Raw genomic sequence first — 12,939 nt, 5'->3', positions numbered from 1 at the left:
GAGTTGCAAGAGGAATGCTGACTGCCAACACACTGCACCAAGTGTCTGGAGGGAGCCAAAAGAAAAATACACCAACCATTTTCAAGTCAATCAAATTCTTAGTCCCTTGTATAAATTGTGACTACAGCATCATAACATGTTGAATAAGTATTTGTCATATCAGATACTTCATCTCTGTATCAGAGGAAAGGGGAAAAGGAGAGTGAGAATGGATGGGAGCCCTACATTATCTTGCCTGTCTCAACCAGACATCAGCACAGCCCGTATTTCCTCACCTTGTTATGCTCATCAAGTTGTTGTGGGTTTCCTCATGACAGCAAATGATGTGCAGTGACGGGCTCAACAAATGTCTATTTCTGTTGCTCATTCAATTGGGTTTGGCATTAAAGTGTAAATATGGGACTCATTCACCTGCTTGCGAGGCAGTGCCAGATAATCATCTTACGCCCTGCTGTGGCAGGAGCCTGTTGATGTTTCAGTGACTGCTGTTTCAGATCGAGCAGATTGCACATCGAGGAAATGGCTGTTCAAATTACACGGGCAAGGGATGGGAGGCTAGGCAGAAGCTTAATATGGGATGTGGTCCATTACCAAACTTCAGATTATTCAGAACATAAACCAATCGTCAGATTCTTAAACTTAGCTGTTGAATGTATGTAATTCTGTTCATGCGATTTTAACTTACAAAGCACGTTTACCAGCCATAAAGCAGCCAGCTTGGCTCCCAATAACATCATGGTCAATCTTTAAAAAGTACTTGGGTGAGCACTTGAAATGTCATAACATTCAAGACTATGGGGCACGTTGCTGGAGAGTGGAGCTGATGTAGATTTAAATAATTTTTTGACAGTGCAGACTAATTAGGCTGAAGGGTCTCTTCTATACTGTCTGATTCCACATTATCTCCATACCTTTGACATTCACTGTGCTGTCAAAGGAGGAATGTTTGCACAAACAAAAAAAATGAAATGGTTCGTAAATTGATTTGCAAATACAACAAAGTAAATGGAAACTGTGTCGTACATCAGGCTAGGCCAATTCTGCCCTTTTGAAAACAGAACAATATTTGGAAACGGGAACAGAATTGGACAGAGTCAACACTAATTTACAACCTGTTAGAATGTTTTGAGGATATAACTATAGGGCTGATAAGTGGGAATCAGTGAATATGATTTACTTAATTTCAGAAGATCATCTTCCATGTAAGAGACTAACATGTAACATTAAAGTGCATGGGATTGAGGGTAATGTACCAACAGTGTACAACCAGTCATCTGTCTCCGATGAGAGAGCAGCCCTATGGTCCTCTGGGCGTCTGGTGAATTTACTTAACTGATGTGGATAGAGATTGGATGACAGACAGAAAACAAAAAAAAGGAATAAATGTGTCATTTTCTGAGTGACTGTCAGTGACCAGTGAGGTACTGAAGGGATCAGTGCTTGGACCTCAGCTTTTCATTATATATATAAACAAATGATTTAGATGATAGAACTGACTATGATATCTCCATGATTGAAGATAAACAAGGGTGGGTGAGAGTGTGAACAGCAGAGTTGCAGAGATGCTTCACTGTGATTTGGACGAGGTGATTGACTGTTGATATATGTGACGTATCTGTCAATAAAATTGGGAAAAGGGAAGGTGCAATGAAACTTGGGTATCTTGTTACACCAGTCACTGAAGGTAAGCATGCAAGTGCAGAGAGAAGTGATTTATTTTTAAGAAGAAGTAATGAAGAGGGTTGATGAGGGCAGAGCAGTAGACGTGATCTATATTGACTTCAGTAAGGTGTTCGACAAGGTTGTTCATGGTAGACTGGTTAGCAAGGTTAGCTCACATGGAATGCATGGAGAACTAGCCATTTGGATATGGATCTGTCTGGAAGACAAAGGGTGGTGGTGAAGAGTTGCTTTTCAGACTGGAGGCCCGTGACTAGCAGTGTGCCACAAGGATTGGTGCTGGATCCGCTACTTTTTGTCATTTATATAAATAATTTGGATGTGAACATAGAGGTACGGTTAGTAAGTTTGCGGATGACACCAAAATTGGAGATGCAGTGGAGAGAATAAAGTTACCTCAGTATAATGGGGTCTTGATCAGCTGGACCAATGGGCAAGGCATGGTAGAAGGAGTTTTAGATAAATGCGAGGTGCTGCCTTTTGGAAAAGCAAATCAGAGCAGGACTTGTACACTTAATGGGAAGGTCTTGGGGAGTGTTGCTGAACAAAGAGACCTTGGAGTGCAGGTTCATAGCTCCTTGAAAGTGGAGTCTTAGTAGATAGGATAGTGAAGAAGGCATTTGTTATGCTTTCCTTTATTGGTCAGTGGATTGAGTATAGGAGTTAGGAGGTCATTTTGCAATAGTACAGGACATTGCTTCAACCACATTTGGAGTATTGTATGCAATTCTGGTCTCCTTCCTATAAGAAGGATGTTATAAAACTTGAACTGGTTCAGAAAGGATTTATGAGAATGTTGCCAGGATTGGTGGGTTTAAGCTATAGGGAGAGGCTGAACAGGCTGGGGCTGTTTTTCATGGAGCGTTAAAGGCTGAGGGATGACCTTATAGAGGCTTATAAAATCATGAGGGGCATGGATAGTATAAATAAGCAAGGTCTTTTTCCTGACATGGGGAATCCAGAGCTAGAGGGCATAGGTTTAAGGTGAGAGGGGAAAGATATGAGAGACCTAAGGGGCAACTTTTTTCACACAGGTTGGTACGTGTATGGAATGAGCTGCAGGGGAAGTGGTGGAGGCTGATATGGATAACTGTATTTAAAAGGCATCTAGATGGGCATATGAATAGGAAGGGTTTAGAGGGCTGCTGGTAAATGGGACTAGATGTATATAGGATACTTAGTCAGCATGGACAAGTTGGACTGAAGAGTCTGTTTCTGTGCTGTATATCTCTATGACACTATGATGGCAAGATGATTTGCTGGAGTATTATGTGCAATTTTGCTTTGCTTTTATTGGGAAGAATGCTCTGGAGGGAGTGCAACAAAGATTTACCAGACTGATTCCTGTCATTCCAGGAATCAGTGTATGAAGAGACTCCAGATCAGTTAACATTGACTCGATTGTAGAAGATTGTGGGTGGGTCCAGGGAATCTCACAGAAACCAGTAAATCCTCACTAGCCTATACTTGTCAAAACAGGAAGGATATTCCCGATGACCAAGAAGTCCAGAAGCAGGAGTCACAACCTAAGAGTACAAGGGTAGACTATTTAGGGCTGAAATGAAGAGAAATTCCCCCCCCACCCCTTCCCAAGGGAGTGGTGAGTCTGTGGATTTCTCTGCCAGAGGAAGCAGTTGAGGCCAAAACATTGTCGAGACAGTGTTGCTGGAAAAGCACAACAGCTCAGGCAGCTTCCAAGGAGCAAGAGAATCAATGTTTCGGGCATAAGCCCTTTATCAGGAATGAGGCTTGTGGGGCCAGGGGGCTGAGAGATAAATGGGACGGGAGTGGGATTGGTGTTTTGGGGGGGGGGGGGAAGGTAGCTGAGAAAGTGATAAGTGTGGGGGAGAAGATGATAGGCCGGAGAGGAGGGTGGAACGAATAGATGGGAAAGGCGATGGACAGGTCAGGAGGGCTGTGCTGAGTTGGAGGTTTGGCTCTGGGATAATGGGGAGTGGGCGGTTTGAGGAGTGATGGTGGTGGTAAATGAGGAAACTGTTGAAACCCACATTTATCCCATGTGGTTGCAGGGTCCCAAGGTAGAATGTGAGGCATGGGACACCCGCACCAACCAATCCCACTACCCGTGGCTGAACACTTCAACTCCCCCTCCCACTTCACCAAGGACGTGCAGGTCCTGGGCCCCCTCCACCGTCAAAACATTAGCACTCTATGCCCGAAGGAAGAACACCTCATATTCTGCCTTGGGACCCTGCGACCACATGGGATAAATGTGGATTTCAACAGTTTCCTCATTTACCCTCTTTCCCCACCCAGGAACAGAATACAGAGTAAGATAATCAGTCATGATATACTGAATGGTGGAGCAGGCTCAAAGGGTACAATAGCACACTGCTGTTCCCATTTTCTTTGTTTCCTCCTCTTTCACTCACAACATGAGGCAGATTTCTCCAGCAGGGTTGATTGGAGATTCTCTAGAGAAGTGACCAGATAATAACCATTTCTAACCACGTCACTAGAATCCTTTCAGTCACAAGTTGCGAGGGAAAAGGCAATAATGGTTCGGTATACTTAAAGGAGATGGTCATTAAAGGCTAACTAACAGTTCTGCATTGGGCCCTCTCTCTAGTGGCCAATCCCGGTTCAAATGTGGCCAAGGAATTTGTCTCCTGTGGTAATAAGTTGAGATAAAAGACATAATTGGGCCCTCACACCCAGCCTTTGTTGTGATGTGGGTTGCTTTCAGCACAACCTACCCATTCTGTCCTACTCCCAGCTCTCATTATTACTTGTTCACCTTCTTCTGTCCTGCCCTACTATCATAATGCCCTTGTCTGACTGCGCCTTTCATATCTCTGTCTCGTTCTCTCTCTGGGCTCCATGTATCCATTCACCCCAACTTTTTTTCAGCATAAATACCATTTTTCTTTCCCCTAGCTGCTATCAGTTCTGATGAAGAGTCACAGGACTCCAGATGTTAAGTCTGCTTTCTTCCCACAGATGCTGTCAGACATGCTCAATTTTGCCAGCAACTTCTGTTTTTGTTACAGAATTGGGCTCTGCTGCCATCAGTACAGTTTCGAGCACTAAGTGCTCAGACATGAATAGTGGTCAAATGACTGAGGTATTGGAGAGGGAGCCACCACCCAAAGAAACTGTAAACCATAGGGAAATGTGCTGCGCTGCTTTTCGTCCAAATACAAATCGGCACTGCTTCTGAAACAGTGCTTTCCTATGACAACTGTGTAATTTTTGTTTCTCTCTTTCTTTACAGGTTTATTCTCCTGGCTTGTGATGGATTATTTAAAGCTTTCACCCCAGAGGAAGCTGTTCAGTTTGTTTCAGCAATACTTGAGGTACAGTTTACTGGTGTGTCAATGGTGTGCTTTCCTTTGGTGAATTTTGTAAAGTTTTGCAGGTTGGATGAAGGTTTAGATATGTCACGACCTCCAGCCAATGCGTCCCTGCAGATTGCTTATTGAACAGTTTCAGGCCCTTTCTGGGCTATTCCAGATCGCTTCCTGACTGAGCAGCAGGTGCTTCCCCAAGCTGCCACTCCAGGCCTTCCCACTTACATTGCACTTTACTTCAACTCTACCCAGCCCTGTAGAATCCCTACAGTGTGGAAGCAGGCCATTCGGTCCAACAAGTCCACACTGACCGTCCAAAGTGCATCCCACCCAGCCCCCCTACCCCATTCCTGTAACCCTATATTTACGGTGGCGAATTGGCCAGGCAAAATTGCCCATAGTGTTCGGGATGCGCACGTTATATGGATTAGCCATGGGGAATGCAAGGTTACAGGGATGAGGTAGGGATGTTTGGGTGGAACGCTCTTTGGGAGGTCAGCATGGTCTGTGGAACGAATGGCTTCCACACTGTAGGGATTCTATGATATCCTTGAGAACTGAAACATTCACTTTCTATGGTGGACATAACAAAACAGCATGAATGTAGTGAGCAGTTACTCCATCGAGCCAGCCCTATGCTCCTCATGCCTGGAAGATCATGACCAATGTCTCGTATTAGCTGTGCAACTGCCGTGATCTGAAAGTTGTCAGAAAGTGTGGTGCTGGAAAAGCACAGCAGGTCAGACAGCATCCGAGGAACAGGAGAGTCAAACCGCCTATCCATATGTTTCAAAAATCACAAGGTACCTTGCTTGTCACTTCCTTCACCTGCCTTCCATTGGCATGTTGTCTCTTGTGAGGCATCATGAGAAAAGGCAGGGGTCAAAAAGATGGATAATGTTCCAGCTTACTGACTATTCCAGGGGCACCCAGCTCTCTACATTAATTTGTAAAGTGCCCGCACGTTATACATACTCCTAATGGATAATGTCCCAACACCCATTGTGAATGTATCCAGCATCCTCATATGCACAACAGGTGTCACTGGACAGGCAGGAATCTCTAGAAAGGCAACGAGTTTTCTTACTCCCCATTCTGAATCTCAAGGCCAGTTCTAATGCGGGCTACCACTATGACTTTAAATTCCAAAACTGGATGGAGCGGGGTGACTCTTTGGTTACACATACTGGATAAAGTTCAGACACTTTTGAATAGGGTAATAAGTTCCATCCAGTTTGCAGCCAGTGTTCTGGTAAGGCAACCCAAGGACAAGGATGCCCCTGGGGTTTTCAGCCAAGCATTGCATGGTTCGGTTTGTCCAGCAGTAACAATCAGCGAATGCGTACCCTACTCCCTCAAATCCACAGAACGTACCAAACTGGGCCCCCAGGAGTTTTCTCGTCTTGAACCCGTCTGTATCAGCTGCTTACCTGAGTTGTAAACCAGTAACTCCATAGGATGGTCTTTGTGTCAACCCACAGGACAAGACTCTGACTGCAAGGCCAGGGAAGTCGGCACAGGACGTGCAGTTTGAAGCTGCCTGTAACAGACTGGCCAGTGAGGCAGTCCGCCGAGGCTCTGCGGATAATGTCACCATCATTTTGGTCGCCATCAGGCACTGACATGAGGACCCCGCCTCAATGAGAATATCTCATAGGTGAATACAGGCGTCCAGGAGGATTTGCCAATCTTGAAGGGAAACGATGGGACAACCTCAGGACACTTCAGAAATTTAAACATAAAATGCTTAACTTTTATTTCCTTACTCCTCTCTTCTGATCTTGTCGAATTGCCAACCTGCCACTGACTAACACTCCTAGATGTATACGTCCGTGCACCTGACAATAGCAGAGATCCTTTATTTTTGTCTCCAATAACCCAATGGTGGAGCTGCTGCCTCCTCTGTTTAGTAAGCTGAACCAAATCTTTTTTTAAAAAAAAACGTTTTCTCACCACTCAATCACATGGCAGAACAGAACTGACTTGGCAACATTTCTCTGTACCTGCTGGTGTTGGAATGCTAACGTGTGCATGGATAGAAGGGGCAAGGAGAAAGACCTGTACACAGACTGGCTTGCGGCCGCTCTTGTCTGAGACAGTGGGAGTTTTGAGAAATAACATCCAGAACCAGATGCCAGGGAAGGGTTTTGAAGTCCTCCATCCCAGACTGTAAAGTCTGGAAGTCTTTAATGAGTTCAAGATTCTGTTTTATATACTGTTATTGTCGCCTCGTTTGTTCGTGCTGGTGTTCAGGTTTGTTGTTGGTTGAATCCTAGTTAAAGTTGTTTCTTTTCCAAATGTTTTGCAGTAACATCTCATTTCAGTACAAGCAGTGACACGTCATTTTGTTGTCCAACACCTTCTAGTGGTGGTTCCTATCAGTGCCTTCTCTTGCAGAAACAGACATGAGGATAGTTGCTCAGACCCTAATTACATTACAGTACATGGTGAAGCAAAGTTGGGAAGTAGTGAGACAATGAGCAAGTGCGCACTCTGTTGCATTTTAGTAATCCACCTTTTTCCCCATGAAAGCTAACCTTTTAACACAATGAAGCTCTCTTTCCTTCTCATGCAGAGCTGCTGCTTCACCTTGTGCAGGATGGCATTATGACTGTTAACATCAATACTAGATTAGCAGCCCTGATTACAGAGCTACTGAATTCTGCTTCATCTCCAGCCGTAAACAATCAAACAGCAATGCAGCACAGGAGGCTATTCCACCCCATTGAGCCGGCAATTACTCTTTCATGAGCAATCCAGTCAGTCCCTTCCCCTGCTCCCTGCAGATTTGAGTGCTTTTTTCCATTTCCGTTGTGAAGGCTAGGGTCTGATCCGTGTCCACCATCCTATCGAGCAGTGTATTCCAAATCCCAACCGGTTTACTGCATGAGAAAATGTTCCGCTTGTTCCTTTGCCTCAAATCTCTGTCACTGCAAACAATTTATACTTCGTTATTCCACCTCCCGTATTTCTTGCAAATCTCCTCTTGGCCTTCTGTGCTGTCAGGAGAGCAATCTCAACTTGTCTGATCTGCTCCTACAATTTTAAACACTCACCCTCTGAACCGTTTTCATAAACCTCTTCAGTGACCGTCTTCATCATTGCTCATTCTTCCTGGTCCTGAAACCTGACCCGTTTCATGTCCCACTTACTTTACATGGTTGCTGCAGTTGTATTGGTACAGTACCCCTAGGTCAGTAAGAACGCACCAGACCTTTGGTTCATGGCTTTTGTAGGGAATTGGACCATGTCTCAAGGTCAGGAGTATTCCACATCATAGAATCACAGTTATTGTGGTACCATAACAGACCATTCAGTCCAACAGGCTGTCTAAACATGTTAAAATTAGTTCCACCTGCTGCCTTTTCCTTGTAATTTTGCATTAAAATGAAATTTAACTTACTTGATATGTAAGTATACCATTGCTACAGGATAATTTTAAAAGCGAACCCCTCCAACTCTGATCTTATGTACTTGGTAGTTTCAGACTGGGCCTCGCAACCAACACCCATGGATGATCCTCACAGGCAAGCAACTTCTAATGCTGTCAATAATCAGTAAACACTGTGGGTTCCTAATGGTCATTGTTTCATACAACGGGAGTCTCAAAGCTTTCCCCTTCTCCTCCCTCCCCCACAGTCCCACCACCAACCAAGTCATGGGAGGCCATCTGCTTCTATGGTACCAGGATGGTTCTGTTTACCTGACTTTGGGACCAGTATTAGATCTATTAGGGAAATTATATGCGAGTTCCTCATGAGGCCAAATAATTTATGGAAATGAAAACAAAATACTCTGCATGCTGGACAATGGGAATAAAAACAAAGTGGTGGAAAAGCTCGGTGGATTTGGCAGCATCTGAAGAGAGAAACAGAATCAAATAGGAATGACCCCAACCATTCAGTTGCTTGCTGTTTCAATAAACCATTTTGCTCCCATGCTGATATTTACATCGTTGACTTGCTGCAGTATTCCAGTTGAGCTCAACACAAGCTTTGTAGTCTCTTGGACTCAATATTTAGTTCAGAGCATTATCTCTTGTACTCTATTTTTCTGACATCGCCCCTAGCTGGGTCTTATTTGCTTTGTTCTTAGCAAAGCCGGATCCATTATCTCCTTTTCATAGCTAACGTTTACAGCTCAATTATATCAAAATGTGTATAAAATCTGTCTCCTTTTAACTAACCTTATTGCTGCCTTCATCTTTTGCTGTGGACACCTTTGCTGTGTGCCCCACTTGCTCCCCTTCCTCCCCCACCCCAATTTCCCCATATCTACCGCAAAAAAGTCATCACTTGCCAGCCATTTTCAGTTCTGAAGACAGTTCATATGGGACTCTAACTCTCTCTGGCCTCCGCAGTTGCTACCAGACCTGCAGAATTTCCCTAGCACGTTATTTTTATTTCAAATAATCCACTTATGAACTGATTCAGAGATCTTAAGAGTTTTCTAACGACGTTTGTTTGAATACCAAATAGTTTTTGCTGCCCCAGATTACCCACCTGTGTGAACGCAGAGATGATGCCTTTTTCCTTATTGAGCTATGCCTGCTGGCATTCTGCAGAACTGAATGGGAAGTGTTGTCACTGTTACACGTTGTTCTCTAAGAACCATTGTTTTCATTTTGCTAAATATCAACCCTTTTTTCTTTGTGTTAGATTGTGTAGTATTGATTTTAAAACAGTCTCTCACTGTTATGCAGATACAGATGTTTGCACCATATCTGACTATTTTGATAAGAGTTGAGTAAAAAGTGCTTCAGTTTAAAAATAACGTGATCTCAGGACCTCAACTATCACCATTTTGTAGTCAAGAACGCATGGCCTCATATCATCTGTCGTGACGATTGACTAACAATGATAAAATAAATAGGATGTCCCAGATTTTGATGATGGATTTTTCTCTCTCATTCCTTGTTTTTAAAGTTGTTTGTGAATACGAATGTATGTGAATTGAAAGAAAGCAATAATTAAAAACTGTTTCTTTCACTGAGATTACAGCTTTTTAACCACTGCAATTGAGGCTTAAGACTGTAGTTTGCAAGCAGTTACCCCCACACATTGTTATCATATGCAACAATAATACCAGCATGATATACACATTGACATGTCCAGTTGAGTCATTTCCTGTAGCTTCTCGCGGCTATCCCTGCAGTTTGTCATATGCAGCATCAAATATTTCTTGGTTGGATTCACTTTGTTAACCTCTTCTTCATAACTTCAGAGTGGCTGTAGATCCATGTAATAGATACTTACCTGGGAGTTTCTGCAAACTATTAGTGCAGCTTCTTCATTTTAATGAGTGATCGCATTTCATAATCTAATTTGGAACCCAGGGGGTTTGGCATGGGGATCTACATTTTTCAGAAGGAAAGGAACTGGCCAAGGCATTCTCCTATAAGAGCAGGAGCTTGTCATTCGTGTTGCTAGCTGATCCACAAGGGTGCCCGAGTTGTGGGTGGTAGTGTCCTGGGACTGAAGCCCAGTTCTTTTAATCGCTTTTAAGGCATACCCTTTCTCAGTTGTAACTCTACAACAATATGAATTCTGCCCAACATTTACAGAATTTGTGGTGCTTAAGGGGCCTGTTGAGAAATGTTTTTAAACAAAAAACTCTCGGCTATCATGGACTTTTCTTTAGTATGATGAAATGACCCCCCGCTCCCCCAACACCTTGGAGTGAAATGTGGTAGAATGAATATATTGAGCAAGTGATGTGCCAGAGATTAGTGCAGTAGGTAGGCAGCAAGTATTGCACGTGATGTTGTCTAATAATACATGGAAATGAAACTTGATCTTGCAAAGTAACCTGCAGCCTGACTTCAATTATATTTTATAAAACTACCCACACTGTCCTAAACCACCTGCATTATTTGATTTGGTACACCACAAGGTAGCAACACATTAATAAGATTTTAGAAAGGTTATACTCACATGGATGGATTACATTGTTTGAAAAGTTATGTAAGATTGAGATATGTACCTCAGCTACATTACAGTTATGTCCCCTGTGAGATATGCAGAAACTGCTCTCCCAGTTTAGGTCATTCAATATTCTTGGCATATTCTAGCTTGTAGCATTTTTGATGTATTTTGATAGTGAAAAGCATTTTGATTGTGAAAGACATTTCACGCAAAATCTTTCATGCACAATCCTGTCCCTGTTCGTCTCTCTCGCCTATACACATGTAGCAATATATATCATTATCCAGCCACTGCTGCTCTAGTGCAAGTTGAGAAACACTAGATCTATCACATACATATGAACACACAATTTCATTTCACTGGATTATTTTGGAAAGACTTGAGATGGTGCTTGACAGGACTTAGATGTGGGTCATGGCTTGATGATGTATCATTGATCCATTCCACTTCAAATATGAGAGGTCATCTGAAGTGGAAATATAAATCAGACTTTCAATGTGCCTCATTATTTTTCCTTCATGAGTACAAGGTGTTCATGATGGATGCTAGTTTATTTTTCATTTCGCCTCACCCTCCCCACTTTTCCAGGTAATGGATTTTGGAAAAGTGTATTTAGCCAATGACATTCTTTTGTATTGTGCGAGAATGGAAATTCAGCACTACCATGCTGCCAGTCATGAGTTGCTACGTGATTTTAGTTGTAATCTCTTGTGTCACTATCATTCAGAACCTTCCACTCTAGTACCCTCAACAATTTTCTCCTTGTGATTTGTATAAAATTTAAGAACTAACATTAGATAGAACATTGACCTTAACCTGGCCATCCCATGATGTTGTACAACTTTACATTACACTGCTTGCTGTTCAGGTTTAGGGGTTAGAGTAAGTTTAGTAGGTGCAGAGGTCAGTCAAGGTTCAATTTCTGTTTGACAAAGAAATTTGAAGATTTCTAATGTAAAATTTCAACTCCAACGAAATAAAACAAAACTGAGAAATGACTGACTTTCTCTCTGCCTTGGTGTACTTATGATACTTGAAATGTGATATCTGTGGCAGGATTTTCCTATGAACAATAAGTTTAAAAATAATAGTGGTGCGATTGGCTGAGAGATGAAGGACATTGTGTCTCTCACTAACTGTACAACCATAGGAACTACTGGATTAAGTACTGCCTGACATGTTCTAATATTAATCTTCAAAATTTTGCTTCATTTAACTTAACTTTCTATATGAGACACACACACATGGTGGGGCAGGGTGAGGGAATGCTGTAGGCAAGAATGTCAAGTTCAGGCTGCAGTTAGACCAATGATGGAACCATCTCAACAGGTCTAGTAGCCTATTGTTCCTATTTTAGAATCTTAGGGCAGCTTCACTCAACACCCACTCCATACCTGTTTGTGTAGATTGCTTTAAAGTATCATCTATTTAAATGCACCAAAGGTCGTCGGTTGTGATGGGAATACAAAAGCGTTCTTGCCATTTCAGGAATTTTTAATGTGATGGTTGTTTTACTTTCTTTTAGTTTAATATTTTTTCAGCCTCGCAGTGGATGTTAAGGTTAGGGGGTGGGCGGGGATCATGGAAATATTGCAGGCAGGAAACAAGGGTGAAAAGAGAATCAGTTCCTTGGGTTTTGATAAACTTATTTGTTTCTTAATATTCAGAGCACTACCATATTCCTGATTAAACCAAATGGATATTTGTTACAAAATAGGGGAGAAATAAAGCCGTGAAACAAATAATCTTTAACCTTGGATAGGTCTGTTGTATGGGCATTCCGTCTCACTCTGCTGTATGAGCTGCTGCTCCTGAATGCAATCACTACCACTGTTTTCTTTTAAGCCTAGGAAACAGTAGGGCCTGCTTGATCTCGTGTGGTCAAGGAAAACTTAACTAGAAGAGAATGTCCTGTGGTTAAGGGTATATTTGTTGCACTTTAACATCTAGTTACTGGTTATATTTGTTTGATGGTCATTGTTACAAAAACTGAGGAGTTATAGGTCTCATTATTTAGAGTCCCA

At 42.6% G+C, this 12,939-nt stretch overlaps 1 protein-coding gene across 2 annotated transcripts in view; it reads left to right on the top strand.

Moving 5' to 3' along the window:
* The window catches only part of ilkap (integrin-linked kinase-associated serine/threonine phosphatase), a 54,198-nt gene extending 44,324 nt beyond the window's left edge, over nucleotides 1-9,874 (top strand). For both annotated transcript variants that reach the window (XM_060834963.1, XM_060834965.1), the window contains exons 10-11: nucleotides 4,916-4,997; nucleotides 6,473-9,874. In XM_060834963.1, the coding sequence (XP_060690946.1) occupies nucleotides 4,916-4,997; nucleotides 6,473-6,613 (223 nt within the window). In that variant the 3' untranslated portion in view covers nucleotides 6,614-9,874. The remainder of the gene's footprint in view (nucleotides 1-4,915; nucleotides 4,998-6,472) is intronic.
* The last annotated feature ends 3,065 nt before the right edge of the window (nucleotides 9,875-12,939 follow it).

This window comes from Hemiscyllium ocellatum, chromosome 13, assembly GCF_020745735.1.
Source record: "Hemiscyllium ocellatum isolate sHemOce1 chromosome 13, sHemOce1.pat.X.cur, whole genome shotgun sequence".
In the NCBI taxonomy this organism is placed as follows: Eukaryota; Metazoa; Chordata; class Chondrichthyes; order Orectolobiformes; family Hemiscylliidae; genus Hemiscyllium; species Hemiscyllium ocellatum.
This window is presented reverse-complemented; position numbering and strand designations above follow the sequence as displayed.